This window comes from Tympanuchus pallidicinctus, unplaced genomic scaffold (genome assembly GCF_026119805.1).
Source record: "Tympanuchus pallidicinctus isolate F22 unplaced genomic scaffold, pur_lepc_1.0 scaffold3, whole genome shotgun sequence".
Classification (NCBI taxonomy): domain Eukaryota; kingdom Metazoa; phylum Chordata; class Aves; order Galliformes; family Phasianidae; genus Tympanuchus; species Tympanuchus pallidicinctus.
Window position 1 is genome coordinate 67415677 of NW_026294747.1, and position 24097 is coordinate 67439773.

General features: G+C 37.2%; 1 protein-coding gene across 2 annotated transcripts in view; it reads right to left on the bottom strand.

Annotated features, from left to right (window-relative positions):
* Window positions 1-24097, bottom strand: part of LMBR1 (limb development membrane protein 1) — a 63300-nt gene that overhangs the window by 18857 nt on the left and 20346 nt on the right. For both annotated transcript variants that reach the window (XM_052693313.1, XM_052693314.1), the window contains 4 exons: window positions 20475-20578; window positions 3489-3615; window positions 2945-3013; window positions 494-558 (listed from right to left, as the gene is read on the bottom strand). In XM_052693313.1, coding sequence (XP_052549273.1) covers window positions 494-558; window positions 2945-3013; window positions 3489-3615; window positions 20475-20578 — 365 coding nt within the window. The remainder of the gene's footprint in view (window positions 1-493; window positions 559-2944; window positions 3014-3488; window positions 3616-20474; window positions 20579-24097) is intronic.

Genomic DNA, 24097 nt, shown 5'->3' on the forward strand with positions numbered 1-24097 from the left:
CAGCAAGGTGACTAGAGCATCTGCCCATGGTACAGACTTTTTCCATTCCCTCACATCATTCAGCACAACTACAATACAGTATCTACATTTAAGAATTCCTCACAGTTGCCAGCTACCCTCAGGCAATGCCAATTTCTCTTAGCTAAGTGTACTCCCAGGTACCTCTCTGCTCTTGTATCCTTACCTCTTGAGCTCAGAACAAGAAGACACCTTTCAGGCACTAGTAGGCTATATTGGCAATTAATACTAGCACTTGTGCATTAATATTAACACCAGAGGAAGTCTATACTGTTAGAGAAAGCTCTTTGAGAAAAGCAGGCTCTTGTGCTACAAGAAAAAAAACTGAAAACAAGTATATAGGTAACGACTATAGGAATTCAGATAAACTAAAGAGAGAATTATATAGCAGCACAAGTGTTCTGCAGGAAAATACCGAAATGCCACTGTACCTTCTCCCAGACAGCACACAAGGACAGGTCTGTGTAACACTTACTGTTGGCTTCACCAGCAATTGACCCATTACTGTAAACATCCGTGAAAGTCCCACTGGCGTGCATACTGCAGAGGAAGAAATATTATATAAAACAGTCATTTCTAAGTGAAAGACTAGCTTTTCTTTGCATGAAATATGTTAACAGTCCACATGCAACCACATACAGTTTTCAAGATAACTGAAAGATCTTCAAACTATACTCTGAGCTTTAAAACCTTTTGCTATTATATCAATTCTGAACAAGACAAGCATCTCTCCTTCAAGGGCACAACTGATTTTCTGTCATCCTGGAAATCCCTGATAGTGAGAGATCTTATGCTTTGAATAAATAATCCTGTGAGCAAACTTATGACATAGCAGAGGCTATGCCCATTCTAGTGAAATCAGCAGTGCCAGAAGACATTCCTGGGTGCTCAGGGTACATTGCCTACACAAGTACATTGCTGTTAACTATCTCTACCATGAGTTTGCCCTCAGCCAATTTGTATTTTCCCAAACAATTCCCAGGTAGTTGTGGAGCTCATGCAGCCTAGGAACCATTACCTTGGGGCAATATGCATACAGTCAGCTTCTAGAAAACGCAATGTCATTTGTGTGGATGGAATGACGTAGTGGCCACTGTGCTGGTGAACATCAGACATTCAATCTGCTCTCACAGGTGCAGTTGTAAGGTAAGAGATCACAAAGATGTAAAATCACACTGCAACTTCAGTTGACAGTAGGCTCAGACATAAGATTTTAAGCTCTCTTTTCTATGAAATAACAATTTTTTCCTTTTTGACAGTGATCACCTGTGATAGCCTCCAGATACGGAGCATGTAAGTTTCCTGGGAGAAAGGCTCAATCTGACTTTTACTCAATTAATTTTTTATTATCAAGTATTAGGAAGACTAGCCTTCAAATACTGAAGGCTGAAGGAGATGGAAAGGACTTGTATGTAACAACATAAATTTGGACATTTATAGTTTACATTATCATAAATGTTGTTAAAAAGGGAAATGCAGCACACAAGATGTTATAATGAAGATTACATTTGCTTTCATTAGCTAGCACAACACTACAACTACTATATATCACAGAAATAAAGAAGCATTCACAATAGCTAACTTAAGCTAGTCTTCCTTGACTAAAGAGAGAGCCTGCAGGCAAAAGAGAAAAGAAAAAGTAGCACTGCTGCAAATCATCCCAGCAATAAGCCTGTCATTTCCTTACTGGTACACTGCTTCAGCAATTAGGCCACCTGAAGTTCTAATAAAGCTCTACCCCAGCATCTACCATGTTTCAACTACTGAAAGTTGCCCTTTTCTGTTACGCTCATAACAGCTTGGAGGGCTGTGACTAACTGGAGTGATTTGGCTCTTTGAATTCAAAATAACTCCAAAAAATGGCATTTAATCCCAATTATTATGATGTGTATTCCCAGAACACACTCCGTGTTTTCAGCTCCACTGAAATAAACTGCAAGACACACATAGGAAGTTTTGTAAGCCAAGTTCCCCACTGAAAGATTTCATCTCAAATATCCCAAATGTTCATGAGTAAGAATCAGAATGACAAGTTTTCTTTCCCCCCACCTTCACTCCCTACTCCCTGAACATGGGGTTTAGAATCACCACATACAAAGAACCTAAGGAGATCCACTAAGTTCTCCAAGCAATACCTTTCCCAGGTTGACACTCTTGGTTAAGCAAAAGTCTCAAAGTACCAATCCCCACCTTTTCTCTGTAACAACAGTTCTGTAAATGTTAACTGCCAACCTCTCAAAATCAGAGAACAGGTGAAATCACAGTTTATAGCAAGGGAGATGTCCTGATGCTCCCCACACTCTCTATTTCATTTTATTTTAAAGAAATAACATGTGGGCAGTGGAGGTGAAAAGAGCCCTGATGCAAAGTCTGATTTGGAGCATCCTGTCATCCTTCCTATTCCCCTAAGTAAGGATGATGGAACTCTGCTAGGACTAGTTGGAATAAGACTGGTTTCTAACTGTGCTTGTTTTGTCTGGAGGTCTGCTATACAACTGCATACCAACCTGATACCAGTCCTGGATTAACTGTATTATGTTCCAACTTTTGCCTTTACAGGAATATTTTCAATTAAAAACAGGAAGAGCATAGTTTACTGAACACAGGACAAACTAAGTGCTCTAATTTCACTCTGTACTGGTGATGTTTTGCTGACATTTCATGTAAAAATTGTGTTTTCATAAGCAGAATGAGAGCCTCTCCTTTTCAAACATCTGCTTTAAGAAATTACAATTGCAGGTGCAAATGCAACACTGCATTTGTTTACAAACTTCAGAATTCCAACTTATCAAATTTAAACCAAAATTTAAACTTATAAAAATACACAATTTTTCACATCCAACTTTCACAAAGAAAAAGTTTCCTTCAATCTTTAAAAATAAAAAAAAAATTACACTTTTGAAAAAAAAATCAGGAAAATACTTACAGAGAAGTAACAAGCATCCCATTAGTGATATACAGGAATATAAATATGGGAGGTAGAATTCCCAGAGGTCTGCAAGAAATACAATAGGCACAGCTTCAGCTTATTACAAATAGGCTACTTATGTCACAAATACAGCCAAAGTAACTCCTTTCCCTTAGCTTTCTTCCTCAGGAAGAATTTCTGTATTTTGAAGTGTAAACTAAGAATTACTCAGTTAACAAATTTGCAGGCAACAAAATCCTGTAGCACTTAACTTGAAAAATATCTTCAGCTTTGATTCCTATGCCGCTAAAATCATTTGTTTTTAATCATACACATCCAACACCTTGTCCACCCAAGCATGTAAAGTATCAGCATACCGAAAACTCGTCTAATAAACTTACTGAAAGGGAAAAAAGTTATTGACTAAATTAATACAACCTCTCAATCTGTGTAATAGTCAGATAGCATTTAGTAGAAATAAATTTAAAAGAAAACATCTGTGTAGAGAATAAAAGCTAATGCAAAGGAGTCTTTTATTTGGTTGTTCTTCAAAATTCCATACCGTACAAAGACTCCATACTGGCAGCATCATTGTCTATGAGAGCTGAAGCCACCCATACGATTCCAAGGATAAGCAGTGCAAGAAGTATGAGCATTACCAGCGTCTCTAGAATGCGTGCTCTGATCCCCTGCAGGCAGAAGAGGGGGAAGGGAGAAAAGCCAGAGACTTTCAATCAGACATTTTCAAACATAAGACAAATACAAATAAATAGCAGTTTCTTCTTCCTTGATATATACCTGTATTTTATCGCACAGACAAAAGGATAACATGTAATGTGCTTTTAAAATAGAGTCTTCCATGTGCATAAAAAAGGAAGTACTTATGGCTTTAGAATGCCTGGGTTGAGTTTTTTCCCTTAAAACCCGCTTTATGCTCCCCATAGAAAACTGTTTTAAATTGCATATGCCTCACAGTTCTCATTAATCTCATTATTTCATAAAATATTCTTTATACCGCATGATTTTGTCTGAGCATTTTTAAAAGATGGATTACTTTTCTAATACTTTCAGCAAAGAAAGTGGATTAGCAAATTTTTATCTATGATTCCAATCAAGGGAATGGAAAGCCAATTATGGCAAATAGCCCAGCAAGCATTAAACCTCACATAGGTACAACACACCAATTTAGTTAAAATACATTCTTCAACCGAAATTGCTTCTGCTCCATTCCTCACAGTCTGCAGAGCCCTCCAGTGCACGCTCGCAGTAGTGCTCCTTTTCCCAGCCAGCCTGCACACTGCTGCTGCATTGCTTCCAGCAGCACCAGCCATGAGTACTGAGCCGAGCTGCTCTGCAGGCACACACAACACATGCCTGCAGAGCTCTGTCACAGTTGTTTGTGAGTAAAAATGTCACAGCGCACCAACAGCCAAGTGTTACGTTTGCACATCTATGCCAAAAAGCTTTGTTTCACCTATAATACACAATATTATAGTATGCATGTACACACGTGTGTTTTAATGCTTAAGCAATGGAGCAGTCAGAACATCTTCAAGTATCCTCACTATTAACAATACAACTTCAGACTGCTGTTCAAATGGCCATTTTATTTTTCCTCAATTATCAGTATATGCATCTCCACAAACAAACTTATTTTCCTGTTTCTCGTATCCCAGTTTGCGTGACAATACTGAAAATCTACATCACAGTTCATTGAAGGAAGATTTACCTCATTCTTTGCCCACTCTTACCAACCTTTACAAGAGAGTAATAAACTCCACACAATACCATTTACCTTGAAAATTAGGCTCTCAATGAAACTACAGCATCAAGCAATGAATGAAGACCTAAGACATCTTAATCACATGCATTTATTTCCTATAACCACCAACTCCTCCCTGCCATCAATCTCCTGCAGAAGGTTAGCATGAAGGTAGCACAAAGGGAAAACCAGACAACGAGACCTTCACAACATTTCCCTTAAGGCTTCAGTGGGCAGATGGAGACAAATGCCCACCAAGGCATTCAAACATCAAACTTCATATTAGAGGTAGTATGGATAAGAGATTAACTTAATCCTACAGTGTATTTTACATATAGTAGAAGTGGCTTTGAGAGTCATTTATTAAAACGTAATTTTTATAGCGCTCAAAAACTTGCTTTACTTCCATAAGCTATTTTCAAGTCGAGTGTATAAGCAAAACACATATTTAAAGATTAAATATATTCCATAGACATATCAAATACTAAAGTTGTGAATTTAAGCAATAGGTTACCAGAAAATCAATGCATTAGAGCTCAATCTCTATGGTTACTCCACCCCACACCACAAACTTCTTACAGACTCGGAGAACATACTTAAAACAGTGACCTAACCTTAAGAGGTAAATAAAATATGTTAAATCTTCTACACTTGACTGCATCTGTCCTTCTTTCACTACAGGACAGATATACAGAGGCTTTGCTTTGCAGCAGAAAAAAAGACAATGGTTGAAGAAAACCAAAACATTCCAAGATATACAGGAAGAGGCCTGCTCCATGCTTTACAAGAAACTTGAAGACTCTTCTTCTAAGCAAAGGAAAGTTTGGAGTTTCTGGCAGCTTCAAAAGCAGCCGCAAACCCACCTGAAACAGCAGCTTGTAAGAGTACATTCATTGTTCATGTTCAGCCTGCATCGTATCTACCTTGAGTACAGAGCTAAGAAATGCAGGTATACAAGACTACTTCACGCTAGCATTTCAACTATGAAAGGAAAAACAGTTGCACAGTGCAAAATCTTAACGTTGAAGTAGTGATTGCATTTGTATCACACCTGGACATGTTCTTTAGATTTCTTTCCGGTGCGCAACTGGAAACTGCTGAAACCTGTACAAGTGTCAGAGGTGAGCTACCAGCAAGTTGCACGTGCAGGTACACACAGGGTTAGGGCAAGTTCAATTGTTTAATTGGGAGAAATAGCCTCATCTACACTTGTGATCTTTGCTTAACATTCCCATGAAAACTAAACTGATTACAAGAAAGAATAAGGGAAAAACCGTTCATGTTCTTGGTTTTCTGCATTGTTTTCACAAGGGAAAATGATGATATTGAGTCCTCACCTGGAACCTGATGATTCTGTCAGGTAGGTAAGAACAAGAAAAGGAAGGACTATGAAACCAACCACCTTGCATTGGGGTTTTTAGAAAGTTTCTCAGTATCACAACTTTGAAGCCTGCATGATAATACAAATACTAATTCCTGTGGTGTCCTTGATTTAAGAAAAATGCGCAGATCACGATTCCGTTTCATTAATTACTTCAGTTCAATTTAATCTGCAATTCTGGATTTATTTCCAAACCAAGCACAGAAAACAATTCAGAGCCAAGAGGGTACATCAAAGATGAAAAAACTGGATTGTATCTATTGCACATTCTGGTATATAAAGGAAAATTCAATACCTTCTTTCAGTTTGCATTTTTTTTCTGTAAGTATCTGTGGAGCCTGTAAGAAGGGGCATTAAGAGCACAATCTTAACAGCACTATGAACTAAAGATAGCCAATTAAGATATCAAACTCAGATTTCAGTACAGCATTAACCACACAGCCTTAAGTAATATTCCCATGCTGCAGACTTATGAGATGAACACATTCACAACCTTTCGAAATAATTAAACATGTTCCCTTCTACCTTAGGCCAAGTTGTGTTGTTGTTAAATACAGCAATAAGACAACTGTAGAGAGAGCTCCATAATGCCCTTGCATTATTTTTCAGTAAGACAAGCTTTATCCCTGCAGTACTTCTATCAGCATGTCAATTTTAAGGAGGTCAAATCCCCTGCTTTCTCTTGGTCAATTCATTGCTGGGATGCTGGTTATGATGCAAAGACAGAAGATTTTAATTTATTTTTTTTTTTTTTAACTGTGTTGCAAGTACAAAACATTAAAAAAACAAAAAAAACTGCATGAAATACAATTGTGCTTGAACTAATAAAATGAACCGGTGAACGGAAATAAACATTAAGGTATTCCTAGTTTCACTGCTCTGCAGCAAGAGGAGCACTGTGACCTCATGACTTCAGTTTCCATTTGTGGGCACAAGCAGGAGTGGGAAAGTATGAATACCCAGGGAAAAACAATTCATTCCCTTTAAAAAAAAAATCTCTAATGCCATGCTTGATTCTCGACGAATTGACAACTTGTCAGTTAGAAAGACTAGAAAATTTCCATCTTTGACCAAGATGAACAGTCCTCATAATGAAACAGATGAAGTGATATGTATCATAGTTACTTCTTCAGCTGCTCTCTGAAGATCTCAAAAGATAAACACACAAGAGAGGGAGATCAGGAAGCGTCCTGAATTGTGTAGCTGCTGATCTTGCGTCTCAGGAAACTGCAGGAACGAGGGGAAACTATATAAAACCTTAAAAAGGAGAAAGATGAACTGGATGTGAAAGATAAAGCCCAAAAGGGAAAGGACAGCAATAACAAGAGGTAAAAAGAACACATTAGAAGTGTCAGGAAGAAGAATCCAATCCTGTTCTTCAGTCTTCAATTTGTAGGCTCAAAAAGGAGAGGAAAAATTCCCCCAGTACAGACTCATCTACTCAGGGCCATCCTTTAGGAACAGTAAACCTCATCTGAAAGGAAAATGTCATTTCCTTTGTCAGGCAATGATTTTAGTTTTGGTAGACCAATCTAAAATCTTTATCCACAACGTTATCTGACAACAGATCCATTACCACTGTTTCCAACACTTATAAGCATGTGATGATCTTTGATAATTGCTGAACAGGAAATCAAAACACATCAAACAGCTTGCAATTTCCTCAAGTGAGTTTCAGATCATCTGCAAAGCAAAACAAACAGACTTCTCTAAGAAAATTACCTACATGGTTCCCTGTTGTCAGGAAAGGAGAAGCTTGGCATCACACAGGCCAACCTGACACAAAGTGTTTTCCAGAGGGAGAATGGAAAATTATGCGGTCAAGAAAAACTTTAGAAACTAATTACAAGTTCAGATATTACAATTAAATTCTTTATTAAGAAAATTGGGAAGGAAGACTGGCAGATGACATCCTTTAACCTCTCCCTTTAAGTCTTTTTCAACTTCAAAGAATGTTTCACAGTCTAGACAAAAGCTCACCTATGCCTTTACTCACAGCATTTTCAAAATTCATGCAGTTCTTTAAAGTGTGCACTTAACCAAGTGAAATACTTTGTTAAAGAAAGATGTTTAACACATCAATCCCAGCAGCCTGGAACTTGCCAGAAGCCTAGTAATATCTGTCATCTTCTGTGTACTCTAACGAGAGGGGGAAAAAAAAGCCAAAAGATGAACAAAAAAAGCATTTGAAGCTTCCAAGGCATGCGTACCAATAAAGCTGTCCTAAGAACAAATTCTGAGGATCTTGTGGTTTGTAAAGCCTTGCAGATATCAGACTTTCAGACTTCCAGTTCTTTAAAATTCAATTGCTGAGACATTCTGAAGTTTTTATACTGCTTAATCCTGAGCTACTTGTACTGCCTGTAGCAGCGGGCCTAGGGGTTCATGTTTCCAAAAATGCTGTGTTTTAACAAGAAAGGTTTTAATTATTCTAAGTGTTCTGACAATCTTTTTTTTTCCTTGCAACTCTGGAAGGCATCATCAGAATCTTACCATGTCGCTTTCATCCCGGATAACAAATATCCAAAATGTATTAAAAACAGCATGTGGACAGAAGAGGTAATTTGTGCTGAAAAGCCCAATGAAGTACAAAGAGCAACAAGCATTCTGAAAAGATGATAGACGTCATAAGAAATTCAAAACTAATATATAATTACTCAGAAAAAATTCATTTCTGCTCTTCAGTAAACAGGTATTAAATGGGATTACTCTTAAGTAATTGCAACACATTAAGATCTGTTGCACACTGTGTGTTCACACAACACCCAGAGGCTGAGTTTTACTGCAGAAGAGAATGCATATTTGATAATAGTTGTAGAATTTAAAATGAAAATTAAAACTCCGCTTATTGTCTCAGCTAACAGGAAATTCTTATTTTCTTTATTGAAATTTTGTATTGTTACATTTATACCATCCTAAACATTTTGTCATCAGACAGCATACATAACAAATGAAGACCTTCCTCCACAAAGATTGTCCAAAAGGTTTTGGGTAGTCTGCATAACTAGCAACCACCATGCAATAGTGCTGCTGTCTGCTCCTCTGTCCATTTAAGAGTCACACAAAATCTAAAAGGCTTAAAAGAACATCTCTGATGACTGCCATTCTTGCAAAATTAAAACAAAACATGCACTATATGGTCAAGGAATACTCTGGTTCCAACCCAGAGCCAGAAACACACAAAATGGTACATCTGATAGAGGGACCACTATATAAATGACAGCAATAAAGCCTGTTTGGGCTCATTTGTGATCTTCCAGTTGTGATTAGGAAACAACTGTTCTTTCCCAACAGTTTAAGCATTCATTCATAAAAATACACACTTGTATAGAAATTTGCCAAGAGTTTCTGTTTTAACACCAATTAAAGAGCAGAAGAAAGTGCAGAACATTATTTTTAACTTTCCATAAATAGCAAAACTCCTCACCAAACCAAAGAACCACTGCCTATCCCAAGAAGTGTTTTTTGTGCCATAAAACTTCCTGGCTACAGTAATTTTGGTGAACAAATTATAGCTCCTGTAAGATGAACATTTCTGGAAGTACATTACAAAAAACACAGCTTTACATGGATTTGGGTAGATTTTACAAGGGAAAAAGGTAATGATCAGTGAAGTAAAAATCACAATGTGTTACATACAAGGAGTCCTAACAATGTTTCTATGGTGCAGAAAATTTAAACACAGTTCCCCATGGACATCTTGACCTCTCGTAAGGTAGGTAAACATTACTTCTCTTTTCTACACTATGCCCTCACCCATAGGAAAAGCCTGGGAAACATTTCTGCCATCACAGCACATTTAAAATACACACGAGACCTATTGTTTTCACGTGACAAAAAAGAGTCCTAGTAACCTTAAGATGTGCTTGTTGAGACACTGGCTGCAACAAACACCACTCTAACATCTGCAAACATAACCAGAAGCACTACAGAATTAGAATTATGGAAGGCATCAGGTTGACAAATGTTATTTTTTGACGTTCTATATGTTACCTTTTTAGCACCTCATACCTCCTTTCTTTCTTGGTCTGTGAGCATTAGCAAAGTGATCAACTATTCCTGCAGTTAGAAACTATACTTTAAACATCCTTTGCTCTGGCCTATTCAGAACAGCATAGAAACATATTTCCTAATAAATAAAAGAGAACCATACCATCAGGCAACAAAGGAATAAACTAAATCTAACATACTGATACTTGGTCAAATGGAGACCGTATCTCCTCCAACACTGCTTCTTGCCTTGCATTTCTGTCCCATAGGAATTTAAAGATTGAAATGAACATTTTTCACGACACAGCAAGAGTAAAATCTGGATTTCTTTTCTGTACAACACAAATCTTAAAATTCCATATTTGTAAAACACTGCCAGCAAATTTCAGCTGATTTCTGTTGGTATCTTTTCCCAAGCGATTACTGTGGTTACCATTCTTCCAATGGAGCTAGAAGAGGCAGATGAAATCACTCTACTCTGTAGAAGCTTATAGTTATACAGTATAATTAACAAAATATCAAGATTATAAAAAAGAAACACAGAAAATAAAAACAAAGTGAAAACTATAGGATTTTGATGGAAAAAGAAATCAAGAATTTTTGGGGTACCAGATAAAAACATGAACGCAGTATTACAGGTGTGGCCCACACCATACTGGAAACAAAAGTCCAAATTTACCTAATCAGAGATCAAGAAAAGATGCCTATTTAATAGGTTGGTGAAGACATCTCTCCTGGATGCAGTAAACCCACTGCACCCACTGGAGTGACTCTCTCCACCACGACTCTTGTTTTCTCTGCTGACCCAGAAGAGTATCATACCCACTTTATTACATTATATTTTGTGCTCTACAACTGTCCATCTCTCAACTAGCCTAGGATGCTAAATGGACTCCTTGCAGGTTTGCATCTTCACATCAGGATGGAAGAGGGTTCTGACTCTTTTTTTTTTTGTTTTTTTTTTTTACCCTAGGGTTTATTTACTTACCCAAGACAAGTCAAACATCAGGAAGAATGATAACATGAGATTTATTGGTGTCTGGCAGCTAAAGCATTGTTTCAAATACATGGACTCATACTACTTGAGGAAAGTGCACGTCTGACTCTTCCCACATCAAGGCATCATTCAACTACGTCAAAGATCATGTTAAAAAGGACAGATGCAGATCTCCTATTGAGATAGTAGTAGAAGCACAAAGCCAAAACTTTTGGGCGAAGAAAAGTGAAAGGATACATAGAGTAAAACAATGGCTGGCCGTGCTGCCCCTTTCCTCCACAAGTTTCCTCTGCTGCTCCACTGGCCAGCTCAGCTCTCACTAATTAGGCCTTTGGTGCTCCACTCCCTCCGCCTACCAAGTTTCCCAGACTTCCCAAAGCCACCTGCAGCAACAACAAGGGAGCCGTGGGATTTCTGACAGCGTAAGCCTCCCTACAATCACTTACTTTTGGATAAGAATCTTTCCTGCTACACAGAAGTGATAGGAAGAAAAATAGATATTTTCCACCATCTTTGTAGCTGGCAGAAGATGAAAATAAGTCATCTGAAAATATAAAGGAAGACTTGGAACTTATAATAGTGGTCTGGTGGAAAGAAGCCATAAAGATGAATTCTCTGAAGCAAATGACACATAGAAGAATACAGATTGCTACTAAAGCTCTAAAATAAAATTAAACCTGAAGGTTTTTTTTGATGCTGATCACGGCATAGCTAAGTAAGATCAAGAAAGCACATTTCTAGGAACTGACCAGAGCACCAGACTGCTGGAAGCTCCTTGCAACAAACTGGGAAACATTTTAAGAAGTGCCTGAAAACAAATAACATGGAAGCTGCCTGGGATGGGAGACAACCTGATTGCTTTCTTGAAGCCTTTAATTCAGACATGCTTAATTCCTACACATTCCCATTCAGATAGTTTTGAACTGCTCATTTCTGCCTTAAAAAAGAGTACCCAAAATGTCATTTCAAAGAATTCCAATTCCAAGTTAAACACTTTGGCACACAAAAAGTTCAGTAACAAAAAAAATATAGCTCCCATGGGAATACATTATTTCTAGAACCTACTGCTTCAAGTTTACAATCTAAAGAGATTCCACACAGAGCTGTACCATCTGTATACTTTACAAACAGTATCTTAACATGTGTATATTTATTTACACAGAGCTCCAAAAATTAGCCTAAATTCAAAGAAAAACTGTAAACAAAAAAAATCAGAAGATATATTCCTAAAGAAAGCAATGATTGACAAGTTATTTTATTTCCAGCTCCATGTTAAAGCTTTTAATGAAGAATTATGGAAATTCCACAAAATATAATCACGTTAAGTACAGCAGAACTTTGTAACAGCTGCACTGTACAAGTTCAGAACAACGTAGGAGTGGGGAGAGCAAAAAGTTCAGCAATGCACTTCGTTCCTGGCTCAGATGAGTTGGAATAGCTAATTCTCCAGTGCTAACTTCTGGAGCCTGATTAGTTTCACAGATGACTATCTACTCATGCAGGAGTCATCTAATATGGTTTCTCACACTATGCTAGAGAGGTAATGGTCAGAAATCTACTTTTTGAAATAACACTAAACTTGTTTGATATTTTTATTAAAAAGCATTTTTACTCCAATATTACTAACACTGTTTCATTCTGTTATCCTATTGATTTTCATAGATCAAACATGAAAATGCTACACAACCATACATTAACCCAGCACAATTTGCTTTTCTGCCTACGTGGAAGAGCTCATCAAAAAAAGTAATTATAACCTCAAACCCATAAACTACTGCGCAAAAGCAGAATCACTGCTCAGCTCTGAAGTCACAGTGCAGCAGGTATTACAGAAAAGCAATGCAGAGTGAAGTATACTTTTAGTTTATGTCTGGTTACCCTATTTTCTGTAACTTGCTCTGAGGCATTTTAAAAAGAAGTACATTCTAATTTATGGAAGTAACCAACTGACATTTATCTGCTTCAGTGAAACGGAGCACAGATCACATCTCCTCACATTTTGATCCAATGTGTGCAACAAGCAACATCCACTTACTCCCCTCCTCAGTTGCCTCCAGATTCAAAACTGGTACGCACCTTCAGCAAATCATGGATCTCCTTATGGTGACAAAGAGGTCAGATTTTGCTTGTAATGCCCCTGAAGGAGTTAAGAAGTCTTACAAAGCCTTATGAAATGTTTTATATGTCTACAAAAACAAATTCTCATTAAGCCATTCTTTCTCAATGGCCACAATTTTTTCCACCCTAGCCACCGATTCTCCAGTTTGTTTTTATCTTGTTCTTACTGAAACACAACTGGATGTGAGGAATGCATGTTATCTACCAAGAAGTTGCTGTCTTGCATAATCTTTGTTCCTACATGTCTAAATACGGACACATTACACACACGGAACTCCAGACTTTGAAAAACAAAAACGAACAGAACCAATGCTCCCAAGCTCTTTCTGACCTACACATAGCACTTCTCAGGTTCTGTCTTTAACTTAACCTTACTTACATTTATTTTGATCAGGTAGTAGAGATCCCTGCTTCGCTTTAATAGACAAATCTATTTTAATCTTCTACTAATCTCAAGTATAGTGACATATTCCAATCACAGGTCCTCAAAAGTCCATGCACTCACCTCAGTCTTTTTCGATTTATTTGCTGGAAAAAAATTTTCCTTTCCTCTGCAGAACTGCAAGTAAAGGATCTGGTTTTACAGAACTGCAATTTCAATATGATTTCAGGCAGTTTAGTGCAGATACTCATCAATGTGACGTGCTAACTGGCCTGCTAATCCTCCTCATCTACTTTTTTCCTGTCATTTTAAAGGCACTTCTCATATTCAGTGTTAAATGTGCCTGAATCACCTTCTACATCAAAAATGAAACCACCACATATCACCGCTCACTTGCTGTTTCTGAGACTTCAAGGAAAGTAGGAGGCATATAGAGAGTCAAGACACACATTCTTTTTGCAGGATTTACCATTAAATATGTTCCTTAACTGCTACCCACCTTGCATCTTACTGATTATGTTATAGGTTTGTATAACTGCCAGTTAAATATGCTTTTATTTCAGTAAGGGAGGAGAAGCCCTGATCTTGCCAAATCAGAATCCCAAAAAAAGCAGGATCTGCTTCTAAACATCAAAAATAGTCTAATAAACATTAAATGGTGTCATTTTAAATGACTCAAAGACTTAAACTAGCCTTCATATCTGGAGCTAAGATGTTAGCTTATGTCAAAAATACAAAACCAAACAGCTGCCTTTGATGTGACTGATTAAACAACTTTTGTCTCTGGTATTACTAATGGAAAGAGCAAATGGGCTGCAATATAATGTACAATAATTCAGTTACATACTAGTAAACATTTCATAGACATCAGAGCCCTAAAGTTTCAGTTCATGCTGAATGATTTTATAGACAAATAAATATGAGCTTAAACGCCAAATAAACATCCACTGCTAACAGGGTACCCTGGGACTATTTGGTGAGCCACTACACACAGTGGCCCATGGCTATTGCCATAGAGGTACACATAAGCACAATACATGAAGTCAAAAGTTTTCCACTAAGGTACAAGTCTCTTGCATTCACTTTTGCAGAGTAAGTGGGATAAATTCAGAAAACTGATTGGTGAACTCAAGACCATCTCATATTAGGAAGGATTTCCAAGCAAGCTTCCCCAGGAATTTGCTATAAAAACAAATCACATTCCATGAAATACTTCTTGAGATTAGCAAAACAGTTTCTAGAAGCACATACTTCAAAACCAACTGTGAGCAGACTTCCTATATGTTCATCACCTACCAAAAATATTTTGCTGTGTTCTACACCTACAGTAAAATCTGAGACCTGTAAATACTAATAAGAAAATTAGGAATGTTTTATTTATATTAAGCCTGGAAAAAAACAAGGAAATTACAATTTCCAGTTTGAAATGCAATACACTGTAACACGTAGCATGCAACATTTAAGAAGAGTTTAGCCTCTTTATTAAGTCTAACATGAGTGGGAAAATCTATCCATAGCAATGACAAGCATATCAACCAACTCAAATGCTGGAGATGTAAGCTGTATATACTATAGCTCCTCAGCAAGTTACAACAGCTTATCTTTACAGAAATAAAAACAACATTCATTTGCAATGTCCGAACATTTTTGCCCCCCCCCTAATAAGTGATTATATTTACAATGGACACTTTCAAAAGTTGAGCTCTGAAAAGGTACAAGAAGGGAAGAATCAGCCTTTACTAGCAAAAACCAGGGAATTTCAGTATTAAAATGGAACGTACATCCCAAGTTTTACTTTCAAGGGCTAAGCTGCAACTGCTAATGCAACTGCTAATGCAACCAGGACTTCGCAGCCACGGCAACTGAATTTAATACAGCAGCAAGCACTATGCAATAAACTGTTCAGAACACCGGCCCATCTCACCTGCCTTAAGCATATGAACATGTTGCTACATTTTTAAGTGGTGTTTTTACTAAAATAAACTAAATGAGACTTTGGGAAGAGATATCAAGGAATGGCAAGCAGATGGAGAGCCTAGCTGACACATAACAATAGCTGGTGAAATATTACTCTTATTTTCTGTAATAAACACCAAGATCAAAACATTATGCAAGTTAAATTTCCTTGAAAGGTTCCCAGCAGGAGTTTTCCTTTTTGTTTGTGCAGTACGCGATTTCCTCTCACCCACAAAAAACATACCAAGAATGTGCATGTGCCACTAACACTAAGCAGCACTTCCTTAATCACTCATTTCCAACAATTTATGGATGATCAGTGGCAAAAAACGAGCAAAAATAATGAAAGCATGCAATGAAAGCTCATTGAGACAAACCTGTTTGGACTTCCTACTCATTTCTGTGTGTCTTTAAGATGAGGGTCTGATACAAATTAGCCACTGGGAAAAAAGTCATCTGGTCATAAAATACAGTACAGGGTCACTTTTATGTAAGTTTGCCAAAAGGGACATAAACCAGGACAATTTCAAACTGTGACACAGGATAGAAGTATATTAAAAAAATCTTTGTTCCTCCTCCATTGTGCTGTCATGTTGCTCAGCTTTATAGACATTCTGAGCACCAGCTCTGGCCTCTTCGCTTCCACCTGGTCTACCTAATTAATTAAGCAAGGAAGTTACCTCAAATTTTTGTACTATTTGGTTTTATTATCATGCACTACTTTGATGTTCCAGGAGTTAACCTCTTAATCCAAAGACTCTGTGTGTTGTGTTCTGAACATTTTGGGATGTCTGGATAATTTGGATAATTGGTCAGGATGTTGCTGTCGCTCATGTTAAACTTTATGCCGTGACTTCGAGTTCAAAGATCAGTATTAAGGTAAAATACTTCATAAAGCCTTTTTAGAACTCTGCACTCCTGATTACGCAATACCCAGTTATACCAGTTTCTCACGGTGGTAAATCGCACTTCTGTATTTTCTTACAAGGAAATTACTCCTAAACATCTTTATCTTTGTCATCTTCAAACAAATACAAATTTCAGTTGAAGTTACATCAAGAGAAAGCACATTTTAAGGTCAAGGAAGGTACAGCAATTATCTCTTCAAAAACCTTGCCTTCTTCACACAGCAGCATTCATGCAACTCTCTGTGCGGCCTTATCGCACACGGAAACATCAGCACTGCGAACTGTAGATGCTCAACTACAAATAAGTTTCTTCTTTTAGAACACTATAGAACAAGGTTAATTCTGACATAAACGAACACAGCTGACATTTTTTTGTTCCACAATTGTACTACAGAACATGAAGGCCCATGACAAAGAGCTGTCAGAGGATCTAAACACAAAATACAACTTGATGTAAAGACTCTACAAAGACAAAAAATTTATAAAGCCATGCAGTGGTGCAAGATATTGAAGGTACTTCAGACTATTCCAGTTAATAGCACTGGCTAAGGAAAATGTTACAATGACACAATGAACTCTGATTACTTCAATAGTCTTGAGAAGCCTAATTCACACCTGTTTACATGTAAATGTGTGCACAAATTCACACTGCAAAGTTTTGCACGTCTCTGTAGATGTACATACACACACACACACACACACATTATTCCAGATAATAATGGCATCTGTTATTAGATGGAAATAAACTATAGCAAGAAAGAGCACTTAAACTCTTTGAAAGTGCACTGTCAGCCCTCCCTTAGGCCCCAAATACCCTTTCTGAATTAAAACAGTGGTTTTAATTAAAAGCTAAGCAGAGAATCAGTTTGATTTTTCAGTACAGCGCTGCATCCGCCCATGGTGAGTGTCTAATTTCCGTATTTCTCTCCTCTGCATAATATGCAAGCGGTTGGTTGTTTTAAACTGTTGCCCTAGGGAAGTCAATGAGTCTGTAAGAGGGGCCATGTGCCATTTAGAAAGTATACTAGCGACCAAGAAAAAAGACATAGTAAATTGGAAGATGGTTAATCAAACCCATTCAGATTCATGAAACTTCAAATAGTTAAGGGGGCAATGCTTCCATAAAAGAGCATGGAAATAAAAGTATACAGAGCTTGGAATACTAACCTCTGTGCTATCTGAAATACAGCTTGCAACATGCGACAACAAACAGATTAAAATTAACTTCTAGCATAATTCATGATAAGCAGACAAACATAAAACTTAGGGATTCAGGCCCATATGTAATGAGAACAAACATTACTGTCACAATATAAGCTGAACAAAGAAATCCAATAGCAGAATAAAAAATCAGTCTATTTCAGAACTGAACGTCTTATTCATTTTTCATTGCTTCTATTAAAATCCAATATGTAATTCTTACAAGGACATCTTCAAATTGATGGCTTAACTGTACACCTAAATCACAGAGGACCTACTTACTCATTGTAACAAAGATTCATCATAACAAAGGCAATTCAATGATCCATTTAAAGTAAAGTCCATAAAAGCCTCCAGTGAAACAGTCCTTTCATCCAAATTAGATCTGAGCAGGTATCTAAAATCAACTGTTTTCCCCATACCACATATCCAACTCCCAACTGAAAGAATAAAGATTATATATTCTGCACCAAACCTCTTTAATCAACATCCTCACATCTACAGTAGTTCACTCTTCTCTGAAATGCTGCAATCTTTGCTACACACATGAAATGCTCCTTTAAATGAAGACCACTGAAATCTGATTTTGTCAATTAGCCGTAATAGCTTTCAGTGGAGCATTTGAGCATCTTTTTTTTAAACCTCTCTGGCCCATTAGTATAATGCAATGAATGACAAGACTTGCACAAGTATTAAGAAACTGGCTTAAAGTACCACAATTTTACAAGGCAATCATGGTTTCAAAGTCTTCATTGAAGAGAAAGTGTTAACCAGTGCGTTAAAATATAAGGGAACTCTTTTATTGACATCTACAGACAGATTATGGTTTTATCTCATCTTGAGTTGTAAATGCTTCCAAGTGTACACATGTAAAGGTGACCCTATTTATCTTGTTACTAGCTACCAACAAACTTCATTCATAAGTTTAACAGCTACCACATAACTTTTAAAGTTTAATGTAAATTCCAAGTCTAAAGCAGCTAGGATACACAATGCAGTCAACAGAAATCTACAAGTGAAGGGAACACACTGTACATATAATGCCTGAAGGAAAAACAATAATTCTTGTCAGCACTCCAACCAAGAACAAGCTTCACTAAGACTAGCCAACCTACTTCTGAAATACATTAACTATAGCAAGACACAGGCAAAAAAGCAAAATGGAACACTCTCCACTTGAAAACTGAAAGGACAAACTGAGCTGCTGAATGTGTTATTAAGGCCTATGGATATCAGAAGGGAAGGAAGGACCGGAAAGCAGAATGTTCTGCAGTCAAGGTTGGATAAGCAGAACTAAACACAGTAATACAGACAACAGTTAATCCACTGCCAGACTTCAGAACTGAACTCAGTAGCGTGGTCATCCAAGCTTACACTGCAGTAATTTGCATACATCTACAGTTCAGTCAGTAAAACAGGATACCAGACAGGTATTTATACACCATCCCAGTAGGGTCCCACAAGTCCATTCTGACAGTGCTATCTTGCTCAGTCTATGTAATCTACCAGAAGCTTCAACTGTAGAATACAATCCCTAATTCTTCACATTATTTGTTCCAAATTGAAGTTTTCTTCATGCTATGCTTTCAAAGAATACTTCTTTTGTTTTCCCTTGTTCCCTCAAGCGTCTATATGAACTCAACAATCCCAAACTGAATGTTGGACTTGTCTGGAAGCTTCCCCAATTCCATCAGAACAAAACAGTGACTTCAATTCTGTGCATATGGCCTTGTCAACGCAACCAAGAATTCTGTTTTCCTCCCCACCACAATCATCACCTTGCTGATTTTACATGCAAACCACTGATATCTCAATAGTCTCCTGTGCTCATTCTTTTCATTTCCCTTATTTCAGGGCACTTTCCAAAGTCCTTTGCTACTAACTGTCATCCAAAGGGTGTGCTATCCCCTCAAACACAGTACCATTAAAACCAAAGTGCTATCTTTTGGATGATGAAAACTAAAAAAAGCACGTGCTTCAACTAGTCCCTAGATGGTCATTCTCATTTCAGTCATTTAATGTTCACCATTTGCAATTCATTTTGCTGTGTCTCTCATTTCTTTAGATCACATTATTATTCATATATTATTATTATCACATTATTGAGAAATTGCTTTCCCAAGTTCCATGCTTCATCAGAAGTCAGTCCTCTCAACTTTACTACATTCAATAAACTTGAAAATTGTTTGTTATTTTCTACTTGTTTAAGATAGCTTTCTTAACACACGGTTAATGCTGGTCACAGTATGCCCCACGCGTGTCAGTGCTCAAGAAGCACTTGGATGATTCACTCAATAAAATGCTTAAACTTTTGCTTAGCCTTGTAGTAATCAGGCAGATGATTTCTGGAGTTCTCTTTCAACTGAACTGTTCTAAATAAAATCTTTTTTTGTAACATTCTAATTTTTAGAACTCACACATCACACTGTTCAGTTTTCTCCAGTTCATGTTGTTTAATCAGCCATCAAGAAGCCTGTACTTCTTCCCACTGCTTTGTTTCTACTGCATTGATTGAACTTGTTTGTTTAAAAAACATCCCAACTAAATTATCTTCCTCAAAAAAGCCTCAGTTAAAACATTATTAAAAAACAAACCACATGTTAAACCACTTTCTTGTGTTTTCTTGATGTCAGCATTCACGGGACTTTTCCTAAAGATTACTCACAACCACATATATTGTACTCACTTCATCTGCTTGTTCAAGTTGGCACATCTGTATATACACATTCACAAAAGCATACACAACGCAGCACAGAAGTCCTCCCAAATCTGTAACTTGTTCCACTAGAAATGAGGACTGAGAATGGAACATGTACTGCAAATACTCCACGTGCATTTCACAGCATTTTCCTACCTTTTTTAAGCCAGCAAATCCTTCTGATTCCAAGAAGAAAAAGGCAAAGGGCATCAATACAAACAAACACAAATTGGAAAAAAGAGAAGCAAGATTCCACAAACCTGAAATGAACAAGAAAAAGTTTACATTACAAGTTTCTCTATATTAGAAGTTAGTTATGTTACATTTTCCTTTGTTACATACAACAACAAAGCAAACATTTAAGTACTAACAGAAGCCAGAGTGTAATGGATACATATCTATCTATGGGTCACTGCTTAAAAAAGAAAATACTTGAATCATTCTGTATTATAAGCTTTGAACAAGAAGTGGGTACCAACTTCAAGAGGGAAACTGGGTGAAATCTTGGGAAACAGGCTGCAAAATCAGGTTGACTACTTTCACTATATCCCACTTTTTGGTGTATTCAAAAAATAAATTTCAGGAGAAAAGTACTTTACCACAAGCAAATACCAAAAAATCAGATCTATATATTCACTATCTCACACATTTTTCCTTCAGAGAAACTCAGACAAACTGTGGACATTTTGAAAAATATTATCACTACCTCCAAAGTGAAAGACTGCAGTAACAACAACAGCAGCTCCTCAGTTACAAAAGGAGAGTAGATTATCTGAACCTTAATAATGCTTTCAGCATTATCTCCCAGAACACTCCCATGGTGTAGCTCATGAAATACGGGACAGACAACTGGACAATGAGGCAGACTGAAAACTGGCTGAGCTTTTGTGATCTAAAGGTTGTGAATAACAGTGTAAAGTCAAGCTAGAAGCCTGGCACCATTGGTGCACCTTGGAATACTGAGGTTAACATCTTTATTAATGACCTGGATGATAGGAAGGAGTGCATCTTCAGCAAGTTTGCCAGTGACAACAGGAGGAGCACGCTGAGGACCAACTGGTGAGAAAACAGCCTTGTAGAGAAGGTTCTGTTAGGTACCAAGTTGAAGAGGAGCTCTTGCAACAAAGACATTTAATTGCATCCTTTGTTGCATTAGGAGAAGTGCTATCAGTACTCCAAAGGAGGTAACCCTTCCTCTACTCAGCACAGGTGATGGAATGCTGAATCCAGCTGTGGGCTCCTCTATACAAATGGGAATATATTCTAACAAGCCCAAAGGACCCCCAAAATAATTAATCTTCAAGAAAGAAGAGCTGATCTTATCAATGTATATAAATATCTGTTGGGGGAGATGGTAAAGAAGCAGAGTTGGACTTCTCATAGTGGTCTCCAGTGAAAGGAGACAAGGCAACAAGCACAAACTAAAAACAAGAAGGAAAAAAAATCTTTTTTACTGTCATTGTGGTCAAGCACTGCAACAGGTTGCCCATAAGCATTCTGTAATTTCCATTCTTAGGGATATACAAAACCCAACAGGCCACTACCTTGAGCAGCTTTTCCAACAGATTACATTGAGCAGGGCATAGACAAGACAGTTTCCAGAGGTCCCTTCCAACTTCAACCTCTCTGACTTAGAAGAAAAGCCAGCAACTGACTACTGCTAGGACATCTGTAAAACACGTGACATCTGCAGGAAGGGAAAAGGTTTAAGAAGCAATCTGAAGTGATAACTGATCTTCATTAAGGCTATCTACTTTATTAAGATTTTCTGATATGGGCACGTTCTGAACAAATACACAGTCATCAACATCACCCTATCAGCTGTTTACATGATGCTGTGTTTCTTCTTAAGTATTACAGCTTAACCTGCAATTTCATACTAGTGTAACTATCAGGTTTAGCTAGTGTTACAAGTACTGCATCTGAAAATACAGCTTCTGTTTTGCAGCTGAGAAAAACACACGCATATCCACAATTCTACATGACTAGTTTATCATCTGAAATCCAAAAAAGAACATTCTCCATGATAAAAAAAAAAAAAGAAAAAAAGAAAAGAAAAATCAAAATACCACCTTCCTTCTTACAAACAGGCTTGTTTCCTTTCTAAAAACTGTCCAGTTTGGAAAAAATAGGAAGAGGTGTGCGCTAATGGTATGAGAAGTCATTATGGAATAAAATCCCTGTATTTAGTTCAAAATGTGAAATGGTTAGAAGTTATCTTGCACCTTAAAAAGAAACAAAAATGAAAAGTAAAAGAAGAAAAAAGACTTTCACCGGACTTATGTTTTTTCCCTGTAAAATACTGAAATTTAAAGGAGAAAAAAAAATGACAGGGAACGTACTACATCAGTTGATAGTGCCAGGACACAAGCTTAGTGATACAAATAAGACAAGAAAAACCCAAAAGATGCATGAAATACAATACTGAAAAATGCTAAAGAAAGCAGACTGCCTGAAGGTGGCTAAACTTAGCTAACAAAGAGGGGGATTTTTCTCTTCAGAATTTGCTGTCAGGAAGCTCCTGTTACCACGTGAGGAACATTAATTAACACACAACAACATCAGGAAGAACAGAATCATAAGTCCTTATCAGAAATACAAGAGTTCTGTTTACATGTGTATATATCTATATACATGTATGTATGAACACATACATACACACCCACTCCTCCAGAAAATGCACAGGAGTTTCTGAGCTGAAATATTACCCGATTTTGGGTTTTTTTGGGGAGGGATGGGGAGGTAGGAGTCTTCCTAATTTAGATATTTTCTCTAATGGAAAATACATCTGACACTAACAAATTGAGCTAACTAAAACTGTATACACAGTTGTCAAAATTTCATCAGCTGTGTTACATGTATCTACAGATCAAAACAATGCTAAGGGATGCACATAATAGTACAGAGCATTTTGAGATGGGATGGTGGCACACATCTCAAGTGATGCCTAAGAAGCTGAGAACTAAAATTTACACATTAGCAGCTGATACACAATGTTAAACTGCAAAGGTACAACAGAAATACACCATTTTGAGAGGTAAGGACAGTGCTGTAGTGCTGACATACATACACACATATATATAAATATATATGCATACATTTCAACAAGTTCTCGTTTTTCTTTCTTTCCACCTACTTCACTGACTGAACAGAAGGCCTTCTTCCCCTATTACATTTCTAAGTTAACAAATTAGGATAAGAAATCAAATTAAAATACACCCTGAAAATAAACAGTTACTATTATATAGATTTTACCATGAAACTGCCTAAGATGTTTGCAGATCTTAACATATATAAAGCTTTAAGCAGTTCTAGTGGTTTGCTTTGGGGGAAGGTCTCTTTTTTTTTCATAAAAGTTTCTGCAGTGACTTAAGAAAATCCCCAAAGTTAATAAAACAAAAATTAAACACTTGGTCTTTGGCAACCAGAGAACAGCCTCAGCAATTCTTTTCTGATTCATGACAGTTTCTTTGCATTCTACCTCCACCTGGTGGCTGTACCTAACAACAGCACAAGTGAACACTTTACAGCTGTTAGAAGCTCAACCCCGTCTGGGTTTAGCTCAACACACATTAGTTAAGGCTATTTAATCTGGGCCTAGCTAAGGGCCCTCTTCCTAGTTTCAAAAATTGAAAGCATATACTTTATTCTACGGGATTATCCTATATGACAAAACTAAAGCAACAGCCAACAGTAAAAACAATACACCTTAACATTACAATTAATTAAGTATCTCACACTACACGTGCAATTGATAAATTAACACAAGCATTTTAAAG